Source organism: Callorhinchus milii, unplaced genomic scaffold (genome assembly GCF_018977255.1).
Source record: "Callorhinchus milii isolate IMCB2004 unplaced genomic scaffold, IMCB_Cmil_1.0 Scaffold15, whole genome shotgun sequence".
Taxonomy (NCBI): Eukaryota; Metazoa; Chordata; class Chondrichthyes; order Chimaeriformes; family Callorhinchidae; genus Callorhinchus; species Callorhinchus milii.
The window spans coordinates 16,102,673-16,127,969 of NW_024704756.1; the positions used below are offsets into that span (position 1 = coordinate 16,102,673).

The following is a 25,297-nucleotide window of genomic DNA, read 5'->3' on the forward strand; positions in this document are numbered from 1 at the left end:
ACATCACTCTCCCCCCACCCACAGCAGTGCATTGGAGTTGTCATCTTTGACTATTTGATTTCAGTCCCGTTTTGGGGGCTTGAACCCACAAATTTGACTCAGAGGTGTGAGCGCTACCACTGCGCCAGGCTGACAAACATTCAGCAGCCATAGCTGGAAAATCGCCAATCCATTCTGCTCATAATCTTTGAGAAACTTCGCTTTACCTTTGGAAAAAAATGGTTGAAAAATACTTACGAGGAAAATTGTACTTGAAGCATGCTTGGGCTGCGATCATCCATTCCGCTCGGGTTTCACAGAAAATAGCAATCATGTGATTTGCCTTCAGTCCCAAGGAAGACAGGCCACTGCCGAATAGGGTCACTCGCTGACTGACCTCCTCATAGTTTATCCACTTATACTCCCCTAGGATTAGCTGCGGATAAGTCAAAACACATATGCTGTCACCCAAGGAGAGTGAACCGACAAAGGCACGTCCTCCAAGAACAAACAATAAATACGAAAAAGGTAGTACTATAATCTACTCAAGCAGATTGGCATAGTCCCCACACGTACAGTTTATAATACAAAAGTCTAGATATCAGATGCTCTCTTGCAGACTTTCACACCTCATTCATAAAGGAAATTCCCAAGGAGCTCAATTTCCCCTGTTGTGCCAAACATTTCTTGATGTCTCAAATGTTTGGCACTAAAGAGGAAATATGTTTAACTTGTGGGAAAAGCACAAGAGCTTGTCCAAGATATTAACACTGCTGCCTTTCACATTGGGAGGATGTCCCAGTGGGACGTATGGATGTATCAATGGGAAAGCGATCACCAGGATAGCTAAACACCACATCAACTTTAGCGAGACAATATCGAAGCCCATCCCCAGGGCCTGGTTAATCCACAAGTTGATGGAGAATGAAAAGGAAAAGAAAAATGCCATTTGCTCATAGATTAATATTCCATCTTTAAAAGGCGATTGTAAAACATCACCACTGACTGTCTCAATAACAAGTCAATGAATATTCAAACTGCTCAACAGCTCTCCCCTCCCTATCCTTCACCACCACCCACCCCACCCCATTCAACAGCGATTGTTGTAGCTTTTGTGCATCTTAAGCATTATCTTAGGCCAGTCAAGTTTCTTACCTTTTTAAAAACTTTTCCATTTGTCTGGACCTCGTTTTCCTCGCTCAGCATCTCTCTCGTTCCCAGGCAATCTCCCTTCTGAAACTTCTTCACCGCTGCGTCAAAGAGTTTGTCAAGGGTGTCCACCCCAGGGAAGTCCATTTTGGCCAGGGAATCAAAGTGGTCCACGGATCGATAGGGGCTGCCTGGCTTCTCTGACGTGGGTTTGGCCTTCATGCGCTTTGCCATGGCCTTTTTCTTCTTTGCATCGGAGAGGAAATACCATGGGATAAAGGTGAGGGCCGAGTAAAGCCACATCAACAGGTAGATAGGGAGCAAAAAAACTGTAGGCATTTCCTGCTTAAGCATCATGGTGGATTTGTGCAGGAGTAGATCAGGAACCCCGAAAGTAGGTAAGCAATAAACTAGAGTGTCTGGTTCTCTCTCACTCGTTGTCTATGCTTTTTGAGCTTGGCTCAGGTTTCCAGAGGTTGGCAATAGAAGCTTCAAGTACAACTAAAACAATGCTGAAGAGTGACGAGATTTTAAACAAAACAGCAGAGAAAGCCTACTATGTCGCTTCTGAGAGCCAGCAGTTAAGATGCTGGTCGGGCCACAGGAAATGGAATGCAGAAAAGAATGAGAGAAAGAAAGTGAACACGTTAGTAACATGGTTAGCACACTACCCTAAAAGCAACTAGTTAAGCAGTGAAAGTGATTAATATCAATGAAGTGAGTCCACAAATTAGACAACGAGGGCTGATGTGATGCACAAATATTCTCACAGCAATATGACTCGATGGAAATTTCTATGCAGGAATCATGAAATAAGCCTTTCAAAAAGTCACAATGGAAAACAGAACCAGACTGAGACTGGAGCTCCTCTAGGCAGTAAATTTGTGGTCTTGCTCATGTTTTTGCAAAATAAAGCCATTCAATCAATTGCTCAACATACATACTGCACAAAACCTAATACTAAAGCTCACAACATCACATTTATTGACATACAATGAAACTAATGCAGGACCGGAATTATATAAGGGGATACACCATGACTCCAGTTTAAATAACTGGTTTTGTCAGAATCACAAAATGTTTGGGGTCTTTCACAATCTCATCTGAATAAAATCCACATAAAACACAATGAATAACTTCCTTAAAAATAGCTTTCACAATTATTACGGTGATACAGCTTCTTATGTATGTAACTGGAATGCAAATGGAGTCCTGTAGCTCAGTGGTTAGAGCACTCGCTTTGCAAGCGAGATACCCGATAATTCCAGGCCGGGCGAAACCTTGGGCAAGTTTCCTTACTCCACACAGAGCCTAATAATAATCCCTCCAAAACCAAAAACAATAATAAAAATTGGTCATTTTCAATCTACGACTGTTTGTGGGACGCTGCTGTGCGCAATTGGCTGCCGCGTTCACCCACAAATATACAGTCAATTCACTTTACAGTGTGTTCTGTGAAGCGCTTTGGGACGTCCTCCCGACGTGAAAGGCGCTATATCAAATGCAAGGATTATTATTAAATGATTAGAGTGCAAATGAATAACTCTAGGTAAAATAAGTTTGCAATGGTCAGTATCAGTCTATAAGGCAAAACAGCCTGGTGTGGACAGGGTATTCAACAAGGATAAATCTGGGAGTGGGAACCTGGGTGTCTCCCCTCTCACCTGGGGAATGGTGCACAGATTGGGAAAAATGAGCAAAGGAGAAAAACAACGTTAACACAAAAACGCTATGAATTGCTAAGTCAAAAACCAAACCTATCTCATTTCTGGACGGAGCAAATAATAATAATCCTTGCATTTAATATAGCGCTTTTCACGTCTTCTAGATGTCTCAAAGCGCTTCACAGAATACACTGTAAAGTGAATTGACTATACGTGTGAGCGAAATGTGGCAGCCAATTGCACCCAGCAGTGTCCCACAAACAGTCATGGATTGAAGTAACCAATTTTTTTTCTTGAGGGATTGTTATCAGGTGTGTGGAGTAAGGAAACTTGCCCAAGGTTTCACCCCGCTGGGAATTGAATCATTTCATATTTGCAGTCTGATTTTTTAAAGTCATTTTTAATACCAAGGAGCAGGCAACCTCTGATGTAAGGTTTATTTGGTACGAAGGTTCAATTCCCAAACAAGCTTTCCAAGCAAACTAAGGGAATTGATTTATTGACATTGATTTATTGTGATGGGTGAAAGACCATAATGTGATATTATAACTATTTCTTAACTAGATGTTGTGAAAGTAACTTTGATTTGATGACACCAATAGAATACTCACAAATTTATCCTGATTTATTTACTCACAGCATATAGCTACCAATTACCCTCAAATATTTGCCATATGACTGGTATAATCTGCCATTAGGAGCAGAATTCAATTGTATGTAAATATTTACAAATACATTTGGTGCTTCTGAAACACTGATATCAACGTGGCACTTGTTAGAACCTGTGAATGTTTTAGAGCAGTCAGCATTTTAAAAGACGACTCCAGTTTCTCATATAAGGCAGGCTTTCACTCGAGGCAAATAATGTTATGTTTTCCACTGATCTTCAGAGATTGGTGGCAGCAATACTTTTGGAGCCGCTGAACTGTATTGAAAGACAGAATTCAAAATAATGTATCAAATGTCAAATCTATGCTCTTTACAAACGTATTAAAATGGGCAGCTTGTAGACAATTCTGATGAACCTGCAGCGAAACCCCTTTTATAAACTAGCCTTGTTTGGCCTGCCATGTTGTCGCTTAAACATCCCTCGGGCACTTGCTCTGATAGCCAGTGACAGAGAGTTTTCTTGTGTGTTCTCACAGCCACTTAAGTCAAATACTTACAGCAAGTTCCCTTTGAAGGAGACTTCAGGTCCTTTTGGAAGTACTTTTGCCTTGGATTGGGATTAACCTACCAGTCAGAAACAAAGCGGTAATGTTATCAATACACAGACGCATGAGGGACATTTCATTGCAAAGCTCATTTTATTATTAGTAATAAAAACAGGACTGTGGAAATTCAAACAGATTGTGGGCTAGTCTTTATGAAGCATTTCAAAATAATGTAGAACGCTAGTTTCAAGTTGGTATCGAAAAATCTAAGTGTTAAAAAAGCAAACGGTATTAGACTGTACATGTAGTCAAATCTCAACTTCATCGTATCTCCCAATTGCTTATCTATAGAAACACATCTGTCCTCTCTTGAACGCATCAAATTGTCCTCGTTAGGTTAAAGGCTCAAGCCCTAGATTCCAATTGGACTGGAGTTTAAGCTAGATTGACACTTCAGTGTAGTTCATGGAGTGCTGCTTTGATGGAGGTGCCACCCTTCAGATGAGATGTTAGCACACGGTCCCATCTTCCAGTTTAGTTGGCTGTTAAAGATACAGTGATACTATGACACTCTTTGAAAAGAAAAGAGAATTTCTCCTGGTGTCCTGGAACACAATTTTCCAGAATTAATTGGTTATTCATCTCATTGTTGTCTGTGGAACATTGTTGATGCATAACTGGCTGCCAAGTTTACCTTCAAAACAGTCATTATACTTGCAAAGGGCTTTGAAAACTGACCTAATAACACTATAAAATACAAGGATGTTTATTGTTTCAAGAAAGTTGAAGTACAAAGAGTTAATTCAGTTCAATTTTGAGCCATTTATATTTTCGTAAATATTCAAAATGGGTTCTTTTAATTAGCTGCCAAAAACAATGCTTGTTTATTATTATTTATGATTAGATCAAAGGTTTGAGCCCTGGAGGTTTCTGCAAACTATCAAACTTGCTTGGCAAGCTCAAACAGGTGAAGTAACATTTGTTTAAAGGCCAACTCAATTTTCTTTGCTTGAACCATGTCCTCAACCGCCCTGACTAGGCATTGCTGCAATGGTAGAGAAACCTACAAAAATACTTTATTAAATATTGCAGAAGCTAAGCAAACTTTTTATTCACCAGGACAGGAAAGAACACTCAGAAAGTTTTGCTGATGTGAAATTTCTGAGAAAACAATTTCTAAGAAAACATATATAAATAAAATATACTTCTCAACTTCCCTGCATGGCTAATAGCCCCTCTCTCTAAAAAAAAAGTCTGATTAAAAAAAAACAATGGTTCAACCTTTATGCAACTTACACTACCAGGGTTTCACTTCGAGTTTTTTAGTCCAGGATCTGAAGTGAAGCCACGTTCGGTTTAGAGGGCTTCCGAGCTGAGTTTACACTTAACTGAGGTAAGCTGCAAGTCTGCAGAGAAAGCAGCTTTCAATCTGAAGAATCTGCTGAGCTCAGTGAGGATTGGAAACTATTACAGGAGGAGGTGCAGCTCTCCAAACAGCTGAGAATCCACTTGATCTTCACGGGCAATATTCACTCAGCTTTCTACATTATCACAGGATCTAGAACAGCAGTAATGTCACATAACAGGCTAACACCCCTCTCTTTGCCCCCACCACTCATGACCGTAAGTAAGTAAATGCCAAAACAAGTAACACGTTGGAGACAGTCTTTTCTACATGCAAACGTATTAATACTTTAACTTGAATTGCAAAATTATATGAAGGAGGCTAACTGCTATCCAGAAACTATGTATTTAGTCCACTCCACTGCCCTTTCCTGCAACTTCCTCCAGTGTTGCAAACTTTCTACAAATCGATGAAATGCTACACTGGCTGAATCAATAGACACTGATCACATTACGGGGAAATGCCAGATGGTTTGCAGTTAGAATGCTATCAAAAAGGAATACTATTATCAGATCTACAGAGTGCACCTTCTGTTCCCGATACACGTGAGCACCACCTGGCCAGCAAGTTACCCATTCTTATCCTTCCCCCACACACAACAGGTGACCAACATTTGTAAAAGCCTTGCCAAGCAAAAATAAGCATTCGGAGTACAAAAAAATTCAACAATTAATTTGGAGCTTTATAGAATAATAATCCTTCCATTTAAAATAACGCCTTATCACATCTCAAAGCACTTCACAGAATATATTGTAAAGTGGATTTCCTGTATTTTGTGGACTAAAATATGTAAGCACAATACATAAAAAAAGTTGCGTATAAAGGATTATAATGTATAAACAAAAATAAGTAGATAAGTGAATCGCATACTGACAACAGAACAATAATCCCTAGTTATCAAAATGGTTTGGAAAAAAATATTGAAAATACTGCAGTGTACATTACCTGCCCTGACTAAATTTCGTAACAATACACAGACCCAATAAACGTTATTAAAGTTTACATGTCTGGAAAAGTCACACAACACTCACAAATAAAGACTTTTATGCATCTGCCCAAACAATAATACATAAAGGGTTTTAGTTATTTGGACACATACAATGTAGTAAGTCCAGCTCAACCTGCAGACTTCCTACTTGGAGGCAATAACAGCAATGGGCCAAACCAGGGGCACAGAGTAGGCTGCTTGAAGATATAACCTTGAGGAGCCAGAAGAGAGAGATACAAACTTGTTGGTGCTTTAATTCCTCCAGGGTTCGATGACTGGTTCATACCAGCTTATGTCCCACTCTTTGGAGATAGTGGTAGTATTCTGTAAAGGTAGACACCCACTCGCTGTATGCATTGGGTACTGCACAATGTAAAAGACTGTGGACTGCCCTCACTCAGCACAAGCCTGCATGTTGGTGGCCCACTTCACCATAACCCTCCACAAGACCCTGAGCTACTAGCATTTTGAGCCAAATCTCCAGAGCACCAAACAACACATTTCAGAACATTCAGAAAATCAAAGTCAAAAGAAGTGAAGGAGATGAAGCGTGTTAGGCAACGGCAGCTCTTTACTAAGATATTGTAACTCACCTGATGTTCCTTCCCTTTGGCAAACGGAGGAATGATGTACAGATCCTATATCGTGCCCAGCTCTCTGAAACCTCTGCTTCAATTTCAGGTTACGTATAAAAAAAAACGGTAAATTCTGGACAAAAAACCTTCAGAAGAAAATAGATTAAAAATTTGCAGATAAAACCCCACAAATCTAATCAGTTAACATAATTAGATATGTAATCTTCAGCATATCAATCAATGAGTAAACAAGCACACATTACTTACACATGCAATGCACTAAACGAATGCAATGGTTACAAAAGATTAAATGCAATACGTAGTGCTTGGAACAAGCAGTGACATTCACTGAAGGTGTTAACGGATCACTCCTTTGTTTCTTGACAAATTTATCTGTTAGTGTCAAGATCGTATCCAAAATAAGCTTCACACTGTCAAACATTGAGGTCTTTGCAGTTTATAGATTTTTTAAAATACAAAAGAATTGATTGTTAAACATGCAAAAATGAAGAGCTTCAATTAAACTTTGTTGTTGGCGCATACAAAAGGGCTATATTTGTCCAGATACAAAACACATTTACTTGACTGGTTAGACATTAACATTAAGGGCAGCTGTTAGGAATCTAAAGCTGCCAGGATTTTTTTTTTTGGGGGTGTGGGGTGTGGGGGGAAAAGGGAAAAAGAGAGAGAGAAAAAGAGGAGAGAGACAAGAAGAATGAGTGTGCATATTTGGAAGGGTGTATGTGTTCGAATTTGCACGCGAGGGCATTGGCTTTACCACACATTTGAAGGTCAAGTCAATGAATCAGTTAAGTCAGACCTGCAGCAGAATACAGCAATGTGTGGCGAAACCAAGTCAAATGAGAAATTCCAGTTTTAGAAACTGTCACACACTCCGAAAACAGAACTGCAACAACTGGTACATTACAGCCTAATGCACATGTTGCCCACAACAACATGTTAACCTCGCAGAAAACTGGGCTGTAGGTGCCCCTAACTAGCACCTCATTGAATATTGAAGAAATGTTTTGACGCTATTTTCAATACACTTACCACCCAGGTAACATACAGTATTCCTTACACATTCATGACTATTGCAGGTACTGATTATCTCCAGAATCTCAATTCAGCAATCCGGACTAACATTGAGCTAACATACTCTAAAGAGGATACCCTTGAACTCTGCAAACATGACATTCTATTTCCCACAGTGAGGCAAATATTAAAGGCATTAATAGAGGTCCGATCCAATCAGAAAACCAAAAACGTGCACACCATAAGACACATAAATTATGGCCACTTGTTTGAAGGATGGAGGATGCCTGGCCAGCGCGGAACCTGACTCCGACAGGAGAAAATACAAAGGAGTAAAAATCAGCTAAAGAGAAAAAAAATGGTGTGGGGAGGAATTAAAGTCTCTTTCATAGCTTCCAGGCTTCTTCAGAGAACAGCTGAATGGAAACTTCCCTTCGCTGAACCCTTGATGCAACAGGGTGCTATGTCAAAACAAACAAACATGTAATTTTATAGGATGTCAACCACAATAGAAACTGTGAAAACATGCCTATTTTAATGTGTGACTTGCAGCCACTGAACAGTTAAGAGATCAAAATCATATACCAATTTCCAACGTCCCTTTTAGACATAAGCCAATGCAAGTCACAATATTCAATGCACATTTAGCTATGTTTCAACTCTAAGAGTTCCAGATGGCATAAATGACAGAACTCATGTACAGTATTTTCAGTGTATCACTGAATTTTTTTCCCATATACAGTACATTCCATGAAGGATGAGCATCTCCAACGCTTCACAATTTTGATAGCACTATTGACGAAGCTGTACAGTCACCTCAGAACAGTCATCTTTTTTATTAAAGGTAATTTGGCCTGCGCACAAACACTTCATTAAAACAGTCAGCACAATTACATAATTTCATAGTGGAAAGAATTTTGTTTCTCATAACTTTATCTTTGGGTGAGGCCAAAACCCATGCTACAATTATATCTCTCTGCCTCTTTAATACTTTCAGAGCAAAATTTTTTATTTACTTACTTAGTTCAGATCAGTGTGCTGGAGTGCAGCTGATGGCTTCACTGTAAATGTTTCCATGCAAGACTGTCCAGAGCAGAGTACAGTACTGGCAACTCCACCAGAAAACACACGCAAGCCAGGAAATAAAACTACAGCACATCACCTCACCAGTTGGATGAAGTGGGCAGACACCAGAGTATACGCAATACGTAGAACTCAATACACACTGTATAGTCACCTGCAAACTTTTTTTTTAAAAAAACAAAGAAAACCCACATCACTTCAGCTAAGACCAGTGGAGATACAATGCCCTGTTTATTTGGTTTTCCCTATTGGGCGTAAACCAGAACTTTTTCAAACTTAAAAAAATTCTCTTCTGATCAGAAGTTTTAAGTATTGCGCGGTTTAAACTAAAATAGTTTCTGCTGAATTCTGTGCTTTGAAGATTTCAAGGACTATGTGGAGAGCCACTACAAAAGATAAATTCAACATTAAGGGATCCTGACAAATGGCACAGAGGTGCCATTTGAATAATGTCAGAACTACAATAATACTTGCATTTGATATAGCGTCTTATCACATCTTCGAGACATCTCAACTACAGATCAGCGACTGAATTACAGACCCAACTTTTTCAAAATAACTGTTGGGCATCAGCTACAAACGAAACTAAGCAAGGATTTCAGCTACAAATCCGATTAAGATTTCTGAGGAGAAGCAATGCAGTCCACGAAAATATCAGAAAATCATGCTATGCAGGGAGTAAAAGATTGGGCCATTTTTACGGAAACAGAGAAGGTTGAGAGGACTTTGCTACCCTTATACATTGCCACTTTGTACAAATGATTAAGGAAATGTCACAGCTGTATGTCAAATTCTATCCATCCTTACCACAAAAGATCCCCAAGTCCTACCCGAAGTATGATCCTAAAGTACGAGAGGAGGGGGGACCATTGTCAATGGTGCAGCACGGTATTTGTCAGATAAGAGGCTAAAACTAAGTTCCTGTTTGTTCATTCAAGTGGATGTTAAAGACCCCATGACACTATTGAAAAAGAGAAGGGCGTTTCGCCCAGCGTGTTGGCCAACAATCCTCCAGTATAATTGGTGACTTACAACATGGCTGTTTATACCACTGTGCTGTCATGCTTGCCCAAAATGATTCTCGACAGTGATCATACATTGGGCACTTATACATTGCTACTTGATAAAAGTGTTAAAACAAATGCAATTTCTCCCTTAAATAAGGAATAAAACTGACGAGGCATTCCTTCAGAATAATGTATTTTGGCACAGCAACACGTTTCTTTAAAGTACTTTAGTTCAGCTTTACCTCATTGTCCACAACACATTTAACCAGAATTCTAAAAGTCACATGGGTTCCCATAGAAATAATATTTTAAAATTATCATTTTAACAGCAAGCCAGCATTAAATTCTAACTAACTCAAACTCACCTCTTAATACTTTCAACCAGCTGTGAGTGTCTGGAACGCACAGCAGAGACTGGCTGTTTTCATCATAAGCTTTGCCCTCCTCTCCCACGTATACAGACTGAGCTAAACTCTGGAAAAAGCTGATAGTTGTTACTTTTCCCTAATGCTTTGTGAATGGGGAGGAAGATAATTGACAGGAAGTGATTCAGAATTCTTAACAGATTTGGTCAGTGTTCACTTCGTAGGAGCTTAACGTCAGCAAGCATACTAGGTCAGACTGTGTGAAAGGCCAAACGCTGGCAAATAGCTTGGGCAAGCTACATGTAAGCAAGCTTCTGTACACACAGCATCATACAATAGGCAGCAAACTGTTCATTTACTGCCTTTTCAATTGCTAAACCAAGCATCATCACTTCAATCTATGGGAGATTGAAGAAAAGGAGCCACAATACTGAAAAGGCAGATTTATGCTCAGTTTCCATGTTCAGGAAAGAGATGGGATACGGTTTTGGGCAGCAATTGAAGCTTAATTTATTCTTGCCACTTTTAAATCACATTCTTCAAAAGTCTGAAGAGAATTCTTGCCTGAGAAATTTCTTCACCCAACGTCAACTGCTGTGATAAATCCCTACGGACAGCAACCTGTCCAGGACGTTACCCTGCGTGAAGGGCACTGTATAAATGCAAGTTGCCGTATGTCTAGTCTAAGATTCATATGATAGACAAATGTGATATTATCACAGACTTGTGCAACTTTATAGCACCCACAACTAATAACACAAAATTCCAGAGACCCATTCAGAAATTAAAACTCCATTTATGAACACTAGATGCTGCCTGGCCACTCAGCTTCAATTCCTCTCTCGGGTATCTATGCTTACTCATAGTTAACAAGCAAGCTGCCTTGCGATGCTTTCCCAAAGCAGTTTGCTAGGTAGGACATTAGAGTATGGTTTGTGTCTCTCTTGCAGAGACTGGATGTTGTGTGCAGACTAAAGAAACGAAACAGCTAGAGAAGGTCAACTGGGTACTACAAATCCTTGGAGGAAGAAGAGGGCAAAAGAAGGCGGGGAGCCACTTTGCACTGCTCCCCTATTAGCAGCACTGCCAGAGGAAACAGGAATGAGGGATCAAAAGACGGAGAAAGTAGCTCCAAAGCAGCTGGCTCGAGATATGATGGAAAGAAGGATGGGCCAAAAAATGTAATTAGTCATCATTGATGCAGAACTACAAAGTTAGTGATGACTTATAGAAGCTACAGATGCGGTCATTTAGTTAGCTGGGGGAAGGGTTAAATTAAGAGTTAAAAGCAAAGGCTTGAATTGAAGTTTCAGAAACCCTCCCCGTTCATTCCCATGAGGATAGATATTGTAAGTTATGTTAAAAATGGACAACTATTTAAAAAGAAATTAATGCAGTTATCATAATATGGAATGATTTGCTACAAGTGGATATTGAAATCAATGTTTATCCCCCCACCTCTCAACATCCCGAGTTGCTCAGACAAGCACTGGATCTTGGAGCAGAAGGTTCTGGGCTTAAACCTAAACTGCAAAAATTTCAGAAATAAACCTTGCACTCTCTGTAAAATTAAACAGATCTTGAGGTTACATAATGAATCAAACTGAACTGTCCTTGACTATTTGTGCCTCCAATACAATTACTTCCACATGCCTGATAATAATCCCTCAAGAAAAAAAATTGGTCACTTCAATCCACAACTGTTTGTGGGACACTGTTGTGCGTAATTGGCTGCCACGTTTTGCCCACAAATATACAGTCAATTCACTTTATAGTATTTTTGTGAAGCATTTTGAGACGTCTAGAAGATGTGAAAAGCGCTATATCAAATACAAGAATTATTATTACTTAGAGAGCGCACGCAGGCGTAATAAACAGAAACATGAGAGAAGTCATGAGCATGATAGACAAGAGCATGAGAGAAACAGAAAAAAACCCCAATGAGAATGATTCCATCAGACAATTGTAGGCAAAACAGAAACATGCAAGTCTTTCTTTGGTACCGTCACGTGCTGGCGTTTACTAATCTGAGAGTATTAATCCCTTCAAACATAAATGAATTAATAATGCTTTGGTCACTCAGTCCATGACTGTTTGTGGGATACTACTGTGCATAATTGACTGCCACGTTTCGCCCACATAATACAGTATATTCTGTGAAGCACTTTGAGATGTCTTGAAGATGCAATAAAGCTCTATATCAAATGCAAGGACTATTATTATTACAATAGGCGTTAACCATTAGTTACATTCATGCCTGCAGTTCAAGTCCTATCTCAGATTTTAAAGTTCCCAGCTGTTGAAACTTTTATGCACACTTTGAGCCTTCATACCACAAGATATCCAAAAGCTGCTGTTATTTGCTGGAGATAACAATTCAGTACAGGATTGTAGCTTCAAGAGGTTCAGAAAATTTAGAAATAAAAAGCTGTGTGTAGTGAATCAGCCCCAGGTGAAACAATACTTACAAGTCATATCATAAATACATCACGACCTTCAGTTAAAGGAATGCAATTCAAAAGTAGGAGCCTATCACTGTCTGACACATCTGCTGAAACTACAAACTTCCCCAAATTTGCTTTTTCACAAGTGTGCAAAGCACTTGGAAATAAGTCACTGACGAGCTGGCCCATTTACCCTCTGAGCATCACTCCTCCCTGCAATCCGGTTTAAAAGAAAAAATGAATCGTCTTACAGCGTGCGTTGCCTTTTATTTCCCATCCCACAGCCATTATTTTCTCCTCAGAGAACAGAAGATGCTAAAATTAGTTCAAGCCAATCTATACACAGTTGTCACAACTTTCTCATATAAGAGCAGCTATAATATCAAGTGCTTGGAGGGCCACTGGGAGAGAAAACCGGAGGTACTATCAAAAGCTTTCTAACTCAAGTCAGCTTTGCCTTATCTTAAGGTGCTGGTTCAGTGGTCACATTCGCTTAATTTCCAACTCACCTCTCATACTCACACCATATACACACTCAAAGGACATAAAGTGAAGGGCAAGAAATAAAGGTGTGTAAAGAATTATGGTTAAATTACACCGCAGAATTCCCCAGGCAGTGCGCTCCTGAAGTAGACCAATGTGAACCCGAGTTTAGAAGTTTTGTGTAGAAGCCGTATATCAAATGCAAGCATAATTATTAAAAATCCTGCCCCAAGCAAGCATGCATATTCTTTTAAGTTGCGGCAGTGGTTTTAGACTCACTCTGTTGTAGTTAATCCTGAAGGTTTATGAATTTCCCACCCCCCCACTGTTTTGCCAAAGTCAACCTCAATGTGAATAAACAGGATTTCAGTGGATTTATGACCTTTAATTAGCTCGTCATTACACTTGTTTGGGGGAGAGCTGTGGAGGGAAGTGGAAAGAAGAAACATAGGATTTGCTCAATAATGTCAGAGTGAATACTCATTTTCTGTGGAATGAGCAAACATCTTGCAAGCATCTGCCCTAATATGGTCACTGAATGGCAAGATGAGTAAATGCATCATTGGACAAAACTCAAGGAGTAAGTAAAAAAAATCCAGGGCTTCAAAATAGCAGAAAATCCATGATTGCCAGCAAGCTGGTGACACATGCAGCTATACCTGATCGTATTGGTCGGAGTAAACAGATACAGAAAGGGAAATATTCTGAGCTGAAACGTGGTCACCGACCCATGTCAGCTTGGCACAGTGGTAGCACTCTCACCTCCGAGTCAGAAGGTTGTGGGCTCAAGTCTCAGGTCGGGACTTGGAATTACATAGTCTGAGCTGGAAGACAGGAAGGCAGCGCACTCAGCTCCGCCATTACCAGACAAGTGCAGGCCCACGCCGCCAGACACCCAGTCCAGCAGCATGTTCACACCCCAGCACCACATGCTCCTCAACTCCGCCTCCCTCTCACCTTGCATTAGACACAGACACACACACACATAAGCCAGGGGTCAAGCTACAGAATCGCTTCTTGTGGGAAAATAAACTTTGCAGGAGGGACATTGCCATGCACAACTGGCTGCCATGTTTCACCCACAAAACACACAGTCAAACTCCTTTTATAGTTTATCCCGTGAAGCGCCCAGAGAAGTCTCGGCAACATGATAAGGTACTATATCAAATACAAAGATTATTATTACAAGTACAGTGCTCCTCCTACAGATCACACCAACATCAATAGATAATTAAAAGAAGCAGTGCTTATCGAATATGTATTCCTTTACAATCTTAGAATATTAATTAAGCCAAAAGAATATACCCTGCTCTCTGGAAATTAACTTCTTTCCAAACAAAAGTTCCCAATGGCACCAATTTATAGCAGCTAACCACAGTGTGTGGGCACACAGCACCTCATCTTCTTCTTCACTTTGTTAGCAGTGTTCCCACCTGCCCAAGTTAAGAGCATTTAATCTCATTTATTCTCGACACATGCGCTTGTGGTTAGTTTTTATTGTTGGTGACAAAATGCACCTCCATCACAGGGAGCTAGTTTCTTTTAATACATCCCATTCTGCGTCGCTGACATATCACCCCTCACTTGGTAATGGAAGGTGAGCTTGAGGGAGATTTACTCTGACCAACCACTGAACACCAGGCTGCTCACTGGCTTCAGTCACGCTGCTCAATATTTCATGCCGACTCAAACCACTTCTTCCTCTGACAACTGACTCCTGCCCACCCAGCGAATCAGGATACAGATTACCACTCACCCCACTCTGCACAACACACATCATCCTACCCAGTGTCGGCAGCAGGTAGAGAGATTGCTACAGGGCCACTGCTCATCCACTCACTAATACCGTCAAGCATCGGCCCATATTATATTTAGATATATCTATATTTAACAAGGCAGCATCGGTGTTTGGAATTAAAACCATCCAATTCACTGTTTTCAAAATCGAACAACTTGTTCAACCATTAAAAGGTTACAGCTGCAGTTATTTTCTAATCAAATGTTGCTCTTCAAAAGAGATCACTCACTGTGGTACATTTAAATTGCTCATGCAACATGTGTTGCGTATAACATGAAAGACCTGTTTTTTAAAAATAGAATCCACATGAACATTTTTTAAAAATGCTTCACAGAAAGACGAAAGAATTACAACACAAACGTGGCCCTCAAATTCCCTCTGCTGGTAAATTCCATAGTTAATACCTGTTGTAATATTCTCAAGATTGGTAGATGCCAGAAGGGGACAGCAGCAAAGAAATAATAAGAATTCTTGCATTTGATACAGTGCCTTATCACATCTTCGAGGCATTTCAATATACTGTAAAGTGAACTAACTATATAGGTTGTGGGTGAAACTTGGCAGCCTTTTGCACACAGCAGTGTACCACAAACAGTTGTGGATTGAGTGACCAAGTTATTATTATTATTTTTTAAAGGATCATTAGCCCTGGCAAAGTGATCTACCAATCAACTGACAACCAGGTTCCTACTTACTGCCGGATAAATAGAGGTGTGTGGAGTAAGGAAACGTGCCCAGCGTTTCGCCCTGCCCGGGAATCGAACCCAGGTCCTCTCACTTGCGAGGTGAGACCTCTAACCACTTTGCTACAGGACTCCACAAAGATTGAAGATGTACTTCTCTTTACCCCATGATGTTCAAGATTTTCCAGTTGCACCCAAACGTGTCCTACTCCAAAAATACTTTGTTCATTCACATTTGGAATACAAAAAGACCGCAAAATCAAACATTGGCAAAACAAATAAAAAAACTCGACTTTAGTCAGATGATGTGACTACATGAGATAACACAGAAACTCCTAAAAAAACATTTCTTAGAAATGATGATCTTGTGCATTTTTGTAAACCCAGAGAGAAAAAAAATTGTGAATTGAAACCAGAGAGTGATGGGTGGAAACGCACATTAGGCTAATCAGAAACTAGCATTGGGGGTAAAACCCTTTTATTCAGAATGATAGGTCACTATTTGATCCTCAAAGATGTTCTGCATTTATTATTTCAGTAAAATGTTCTCAGTTCCATCTGCAATCGAACATGGAACTTACATTTTGTGACTTGCATATCAATCCTCCCTCGCCTCCCTTTAAATTACATCCTTTACAACACATTCCCATCCAGCTTACCGTTAGCATTTTGGTACAGGAACACTTAGTAAAACGAGAGCTTTAAAAATCACAAACGAGCATGAAACAAAACTTCCTCAGCATTAACATCTGGAATTAGGGTAAGCAAACCTTTATACCATAAAAATGTAATTACAAAAGCCATAAAGCTATCATTTGAAGAGAGAGCTGCAGAAGGGGAGACAAGTAACCACACTTATCCATCCATCAGCGGGGGTGCTAATTTAGTTATCAAATAGATTCCCTGCAGCTTTTCAATGATCTGCAATCAGGGGGAGGGGGGTGGAAAAGGGGGATATAACCCTTTAGCTGCAAACACTGCAGCTGAAAACCCATTGGACTGAATTTTACTAAAACTAACCTTAAAAATAACTAACATTAAAACCCAAATACAAACTATTTTAAAGATACATGTGCTCAAAAACTACCGCTGCTTTAACATGAAACTTGATAAACATTGCAATATAGTGTGCAACTGAAATACAACATTCATCTCATCATAGGCACTCCTGATAGCATTCCCCCCACACTGCAGTTTTGTAGGACACAATACGAATTGCATCTCAGTGAATATTAAACAATGTATTCTACTGCACCCAATTACACTCTGATTCAATGAGTGTACATCACATGCAAATCGCTCAGGCAGACAATCTTCGAAGGTTATTTCATTGAGAAATGGTGGGGGGGGGGGAATGTACAGGACATGTTGTAGTCCTGCCTGAACTGAAGCTTGATCGTCAGTGCAGTCAATGACCGAAGGTAACCCTTTGCTGCTGAGGGAGCCTGCATTTCAACAACAGGGAAGGAGGTCTGAATAAGTAAGCAAAGCAGGGAGGGAGGAACAAAAGCATGGCACCCGCAAAGAGAATGCTGGCTGATCGAATCATTAATAATTCAAATTCATTGTAAAAGCCCAAGTTAATGGTATTACACATACAGCAGGAGACATCTGACAGTGAAATAATTGCACAACTCAAGCCGGTTCCTACAATCAGCAGCAAATTTGCTCTCCCTCCCTCAAACTCACGCAAAGGTTGAATTACTTGAATCAGTGCCTATAACATTAAAACATTATAAAAATACCTCACAGTGAATTGTTGTCAAGTATATTTGAAGGAACATTAGTCCCACAAACAGCCATGAAGCGAATGACCAATTATTCTGGAGGATTGTTGGACAAGACTTCCTTCTCATTTCTAAAAATGCCATAGCATCCTTCAACCTCCACCTAAACTGTCTGACAAGACCTTGATTTAATGTCTCATCTGAAGGATAACACTTCCGATAATACTGTGCTTTTCCAGTACTGAACTGGACTTGGAACCCACAAGAGGCTGGCCTGTCTACGACTAGCTCAATCAACTATTAGTTAAAGAGAAAACCAAACAGGTAATCACAGGAAATTAAATTGCATTTCAGTAAAGGCAAGCAGAAACATTTAAAAAAATGAATAAATTTGCAATCAAAATTTTGTTTTCTAGAAAGAAATCAATTTGCCAGTTTAAAAAAAAGGCACCAATTCCAGAGGATAAATTGGAAAAAAAACACTCATCACACTGGATGAGTGTGTCTCAGTTTACCAGCAATTGTGTGAAAGGAAAGCATGAGTAAAAGGCATGAGTATAAAAGGTCTATGACTTGGACAAACCTACAGTGGAGTCTTAGCAAAGCAACAAGGGCATCGGTCTATATTTAATGCTAGTGTAGCCGCGTTGTCGCAGTAACCAATGCGCTGACTCTGTTCAGATTCCAACAAATTCACAATGAATATTCCTTCCGTTAAAATATATTTTTAAAACTGTCAGAAAGCAAATTTGAGCAAGTGGATTAGCTGGGTCATTTCCACCTGAGAAAACACACTTTTATAACTGGATTAAGCTTCTTAAAACCCTCATTCATTAATTGCTGCTGCGGAAACAGTAGCATTTCACAGAGATTTCTTACAAATCGATTACCATTCCAGGTAATTCATGAGAAGACAGACAGAGAGGGAGACAAAGACACATACAGTTAGAAAGTGACACACAGAAACAGCAACAGAGAGAACGATGCAGTCAAATAGAGATAATATTTTGCTTGCTGCTACATGTAACCGTTTTGACATGTGTGCTCATCTCCCATTTTAAGTACATAGTTCGCAGTTGCACTTAGCAGCAAGTGCAATATCTCAACCCAGATATGGAGGAAACAACTTGCACTTGGTACACAGAGTTTCTGCAAAGATTGATAGCTCTGCTCCAGTCACATTTCCCTGCTTTTACACTCTGACTTGGACACTCATTTTGTATGGCCTGATTAGTAGCCAAACCTTCAGTCATCAGACCCTTTGCTTCTGGAACTCTCCTACAGCCCTTTGCCTTGCGCTTAATCTTAAAAATACATCTATGTGTCTGCACCTTTCATCAACATTCTCACATTACACCTCAACTCCTTGCTAAGTGATCCCATCATCTTTGTGAAATGTGGAAACATTCATCCTGTACAAGCACAAGCTGATGTGGTACAGTATTCAATCACATGTCCCGTTCAGATCAGACTAACTTAATTGCATTCTTGTTTGTGGTTGGTTCATAGTTCACCAAAAGGCATTGCTGTCATCCCATTTTGGGAATGAGCTAATATGGGCCACATACAGTAAAGACAACCAGTACATTGGCTGCTTGGAAAATCAAGCCAGCTAAATCATAAGTCTTTTGAAAATGGGGAAGTCGTCACAGCCAGTACACTTTTTTTGACTATTCCAACAACACTGCCTAAGTTCAGGAACATTCTGAAGAATATACAACATAAGATATTGGTTCTGACATCTGTGGTGGCAGCCTAACAGATTTCAACTTGATCTAGCCTCGAGAGGCCAACAGGTTTAAATGTTATTGGTATCCTTAATACTGCTGTACAAATTGGCAAATAGCTCAACACGACAGATGTTGAACACATTTATATCCCAATTTGTTCATCTGTTGTCGATACTCTTTACAAGAGTAACATTTAGATTTCATTGGTAAGTAATGGCAAGACAGTGGGTATTTTAGAAGGACAGGATCAAATGAACCAAATTCTTTTCTACATATTCTGCTTTCTTCGCAAACTTCTCACATTGTAGTAGAAGCAGCAAGCTGTCTTGCGGCTATTCCATACATCAATTCCTGCTTCCTCTGGATATCTGGCTCAACAGCCATGCTTGGAACCAGATTGTCAGGATAAACCTCCATAAATTGGCCATGACACAAGACATGATTGAAAGAATAAGGCAAGTATACCAATCAGAAGTTGAACTGTGTAAGTTTCACTCAAATTACCCCAGTACAACCAAACACACCGGAAAAGTTACTCAATATTTAGTTAGTGCTCCACCTACCATCTATGTGACTCAGAATACATTAACTTTTAACATTTTTATTTTCCCTACACATCACCATTGTGAGGAAGGGTGAAATCAGTCACCACAGTTGTATTGTTCACTGGGTTTACTCAACCACTGCTCAAGTCAATGATATACGTAGTCCATAAAGCTGACTGCCAAGCTACCCTGAGGCAAATAAAGGCATGAATTGCCAAGTGGAGCAAAGTTCAAAGGCAGCACTTAAAATAAATCAAGACAACTAATTCACAGGAGGCTGCGTTATTGCACTGAACGCAATGCAATAATGACAGGCAAATATCCTTTGTTTTGCTATGGGCTACATTTTTATTTTAAATCAAGTTTTAAAAGGCTGTCATTGGTTTGTGATCAAGAGCGACTGTGTGGATTAATTTTACCCTCTCTAATTGGGACTGAGGTGGACTCTCAGGCCCATAGTGCTTTCCCAAAGAGATCAGAGCTGCCTCAGCACACACCAGCGACCGAACAATTCGATCCTTGGACGACCACAGCTAGTCTGTATAAGATAAATGCCAATAAGCTACCCAAACATACCTTACAGAACTTCAAATTGTTAGTTCTCTCCCCCCCTCGGGGGAATTGCTGGGAAGGTGTGGTTGAGAGCTAAACAGACATATGATATTTTTCAAGTTTGAGATAAGCCAGATGGCTTGAAAATTCCGAAGGTTCTTACGACAGACATCAAGGCTGCAGTTTACTCAGGGTTATTGATTACAATCAAGAGTATCAATTTCATCTCTCTCTCTTAAGATGCAATAAATTTAATGAAGTGAAATTCTGCAATAGCAAGAATAAAAACACAGTGAAAGTTAGGCTGTGTGAGAAGATTTTCATGGTGGGTCAAAGAAACAAATGTGCAACGGTGTAGATATTGATGCACAGAAATTGAAATGGTACATTACCTTTATCTCAATTGAGTTGGTTCAAAGGACAGGTAACCACAACACTAGCTTTCCTCTAATCAAACCAGCAGTAAAGCAGCACAATTCTTATAATGAAGCCCAATCAACATGTTAACTGTTGTAAACAATTGTAAACAGCATATGGATGTTAATATACCACTAAAATACTGAACTGGCAAAGATTAATGTTACTAACTGGAAAAACGGGTGAGAATTACATGGAACCAATTGTGCAGTTAATAATAATCCTTGCATTTGATATAGCGCTTTTCACGTCGGGAGGACGTCCCAAAGCTGTGGAGAAGGCACATGTGAGATAGTAGCAGAAGATTTGTAGGGGCAGAATAAACATTGTAGATGCAATCTCACCAGACAGAGAGGATGGCAGCATTAAAAGGTAATCAGACCAATAAACATTACTCAACAAAAGTGGTGGCCTACTTAGATGCTGCCCTCCAAGCTCAGTAGTTAACTCCTCGGTTAAAGCATTCAGATTCAAAAGTAAAATAACAAAATGTTTTTTGACTATCTCCAAGAACACTGAGCATAATCTATCAAAACCCAAAACAATCTTCCAAGGTATCAAGAATTACAAACTTGAAAAAATTACACTCTTCCAACACTAACCAGCTACATTTCAGAACTAATATGAGAAAAAGCCATCAAGTTCTACACATTGCAGATAATCGGTGGTCCTCTTTTACAAAAAAAATTAACAATCAAGTAACTGCTTCGATTGGGATTCTAATCCACACACTGTATAAGGCCGGGAACATGAAGAAAGTAAAATAGTTATCTACTGCAATTACTTTCACTCAATGCTGGTTAAATTCAGATTCCTCTCTGCCAAATCTGCAGTCAAGAGTCTAAAGTAAACTCTGCTTTTGGCTGCCGCATTTCACCCAGAAATATACAGTCAATTCACTTTACAGTCTATTCTGTGAAGCGCTTTGAGATGTCTATAAGACGTGAAAAGCGGAATATCAAATGCAAGGATTATTATTATTATTTACATCTTTGTTATCCAGTGCTTGTAAGCATTTCGCAAATTTGGGCAGGTCGTCTCTCAAACTTTTCCCCAACTAAAGGCAACTTTCATCACTTAATTCTCTCTCTCCAAGCCCCGATAACACGGAATCATTCTCGTTACAGAACTTATTGCATGAGATCACAGGAAAATAATAGCACAAGCTTTACTACTATGCTATAGGAAGGTAGGTTGCAAAGACATGCAGTACTTGGGTCTGTAAAGGGGTAATAGGATGTGTAGCTCACCTGCAATGAAGAACAATGGGTGCGCATCACATCACAAGCAAACAATGGACAGTTAAGTACAGAATATTTCCTTGTACATTTCAACACAACAACGATATATTTTTTAAAATTATGGACTCCACGTTCCAACCGCTCAATTTTTTTCAAACCTGACTTTTTGATTATTTTTATTAATTACCGACTCGCCAAGCTAGTAAAATAATCTACCGCATTACCGTTTACCTATCATAACTGTGTAATCTTAAAGATCCCCTTACCATCTTCTCGGCTCCAGCCAAAAAATAAAATCTGAACTTCTCAAACCTCTCGAAACTGAAAACCCCAAATACCTGGGAACATCTATGTGAATCCACGTGCGCACATCCCCCATTGTTTTTATAATCATATAATGGAGTGCACCCCAGAAAAGCACACAGTACAGCATAGATTATGCCATCTTCACTCAGCAGGCACCCAGGTCATCAATAATTCATCAGCAAAAAAAAAAAGCAGAGAAGTTAAAAGCCAATGCAAATAAAACATTGCCAACTCGACACGGGCACAGTAAAATGTCCTTAAAGCTACCTGAGAGATAAGGTCGATTTCAAAGCTTACAGGACAGCTATAAGCCGCTAAACACTCCCTCCCAATGGTTCAGGTCAACATCTGAACTCTTCGATGCGATGGCAAGGAAACATAAACTACACACGAATAGTGTTGCACAGTGTCCAAGAGTGGCTGCGCTCCTTCAGACAGACGAGGGTTCTCAACCCGAGATAACGCATTCAGGTAACAGAGACAGATGAGGTTAAAAGAGAGAGAGAGAGAGAGGGAGAGAGGAATGAGGGTGGGGTGAGGAGGAGGGAGGGGGGAGAAGAACTGGAGGAAAAGAAAGCATTTCACGAATTTAACCTTTCCCAAAACACGCCCACCAGTGCGCTATTTTTAATAAAAAGTGTAGCTTTTTTTTTAAAAAAAGCCTTTATCGGTGTGTGTGTGGGGGGGTGTGTATGGGGTGTGTGGGGGGGGGATGTGCGTGGGGGGGGGATGTGCGTGGGGGGGGATGTGTGTGTGGGGGGGGGATGTGTGTGTGGGGGGGGGATGTGTGTGTGTGTGGGGGGATGATGTGTGTGTGGGGGGGATGTGTGTGTGTGTGGGGGGGATGTGTGTGTGTGTGGGGGGGGATGTGTGTGTGTGGGGGGGGATGTGTGTGTGTGGGGGGAGATGTATGGGGGGGGGGATGTGTGTGTGTGGGGGGGGATGTGTGTGTGTGTGGGGGGGGATGTGTGTGTGTGTGGGGGGGGGATGTGTGTGTGTGTGGGGGGGGGATGTGTGTGTGTGGGGGGGGATGTGTGTGTGTGTGGGGGGGGGCGCGTGTGTGTGTGGGGGGGGATGTGTGTGTGTGTGGGGGGGGGATGTGTGTGTGTGTGTGTGTGTGTGTGGGGGGGGGATGTGTGTGTGTGTGTGTGTGGGGGGGGATGTGTGTGTGTGTGTGTGTGGGGGGGATGTGTGTGTGTGGGATGTGTGTGTGTGTGTGGGGGGGGATGTGTGTGTGGGGGGGGGATGTGTGTGTGTGTTGGGGGATGTGTGTGTGTGTGGGGGGATGTGTGTGTGTGTGTGTGGGGGGGGGGGGGGGGGGGGGATGTGTGTGTGTGGGGTGTGAGAAAGAGAAAGGAGCTCTAATCTCCATTAAAAAAAAGAGAAGTTTGCCTCGAAATAAATAAATCACTAAATAAAATGGGATGGCGCCAGAGAGGACCCGCGGTGGCTTCACTCGGCCAAACAGAAAGACAGGAAACATTTAACCTCAGGAACACGCGGCGATGCATCGGTTCTTCCTTTTTTTTTCTCTCTCCTTTCCCCCCACACACCCCCACACACACCCCCCCACCCACACCCCTGGGCTTACTTGTCAGGAGGATTTCTTTTTATTTTTATTTTTTTTTGGGGGGGGTGGGGGAGAGAAACGACTCGCTTGTCAGAGGCTGACGGGCTTTTTTTGCGCGCGGGACGCGCACGAGAAGTCGGTGAGAGGGACCGGAGAAGTCGGTGAGAGGGACCGGGGGGGGGGGGCGGCGGCGAGTGGGGGGGGGGGGGGCAGAGGGGTGCAGGACGGGGGAGTCCTCTCTCTCTCTCTCTTTCTTCCCATCCCAATCCTCCTCCAAAGAAAATACAACCTCGTCCCCTCCAACCGGATATATTTTATTTTATTTATTTATTTATTCGGTTCAATTGTTTTAACCCCCCCACACACACACACACGCACTTAAAACACTCTTTAAAATACGTGTGGGCCTTTTTTTTTCTAACCGTTAAAACAACATCACTGCAAACAAAACTGAACGCCCCCCCAAAAAAAAATAATAATAATATACGAATAATAAAAACGTGGTGGTGGAGGGGGGGGGGGAAGGGGGAGAGGGAGGGGAAGTGTTTGCGACTGAGATCAGGTAATAGGAAGACAGAGAGAAGGGGGAAAGAAAGAGGTTTTGAAGCGCCGTCGACCGACCGTCCGTCCGTCCGACTGACGAGACGAACTAACCGACCGCACGTCTAACGGACTGCACTCACCTCGCGCTCTCGCCGCCAACAGACTGAAGCCGGCGCGCGGGTCAATGACCGCCAGTCACCTCTGACTTCACACCACATCACCCCGCCCCCTCGTACTCATGCGCGCGCGGGGGGGGGGATGATGGGCTATGACGTAAGGAGCAGGAGTGCGGGGGGCGGGTGGTGGGGGGGGGGCGGGGTTAGAGCGAGCTGGTGATTCCTAAGATCCAATCAGGAAGCAAAGCGGTCGGCACCGACTCCTCCCTCCTCCACCCGCCGACTCCTCCCCCTCGCTCCTCCCGACGCGGACTCCTCCCCCGCCTCCCGGCGCTGACTCCTCCCCCTCCCGGCGCTGACTCCTCCCCCCTCCCCTTGTTGCCCAACGAACAGGCAACGTGTGCCCAAAGCGCTGCCACGTGTCCCCCAGTCACTGTCTGCCCTGTGATAATAATACAATAATAATAATCCTCGCATTTGATATAGCGCTTTTCACGTCGGGAGGACGTCCCAAAGCGCTTCACAGAACACACTGTAAAGTGAATTGACTGTATATTTGTGGGCGAACGCGGCAGCCAATTGCGCACAGCAATGTCCCACAAACAGTCGTGGATTGAAAATGACCAATTTATTATTGTTTTTGGTTTTGGAGGGATTATTATTAGGCTCTGTGTGGAGTAAGGAAACTTGCCCAAGGTTTCGCCCTCTGCCTGGAATTGAACTCAGGTCTCTCGCTTG

At 41.4% G+C, this 25,297-nt stretch overlaps 1 protein-coding gene across 5 annotated transcripts in view; it reads right to left on the minus strand.

Annotated features, from left to right (window-relative positions):
• acsl4a (acyl-CoA synthetase long chain family member 4a) overlaps positions 1-24,671 on the minus strand; it is a 36,913-nt gene extending 12,242 nt beyond the window's left edge. The window contains exons 1-5 of one of the 5 annotated variants that reach the window (XM_042340576.1): positions 24,584-24,671; positions 6,933-7,060; positions 3,959-4,025; positions 1,135-1,371; positions 238-415 (exon numbers count right to left, since the gene is read on the minus strand). In XM_042340576.1, the coding sequence (XP_042196510.1) occupies positions 238-415; positions 1,135-1,362 (406 nt within the window). In that variant the 5' untranslated portion in view covers positions 1,363-1,371; positions 3,959-4,025; positions 6,933-7,060; positions 24,584-24,671. Of the gene's footprint in view, positions 1-237; positions 416-1,134; positions 1,718-3,958; positions 4,026-6,932; positions 7,061-10,404; positions 10,487-22,597; positions 22,859-24,583 lie in introns of those variants that run through there. The other 4 variants (XM_042340575.1, XM_042340574.1, XM_007893840.2 and 1 more) reach the window with 4 other exon arrangements.
• Between the last annotated feature and the right edge of the window lie 626 nt (positions 24,672-25,297).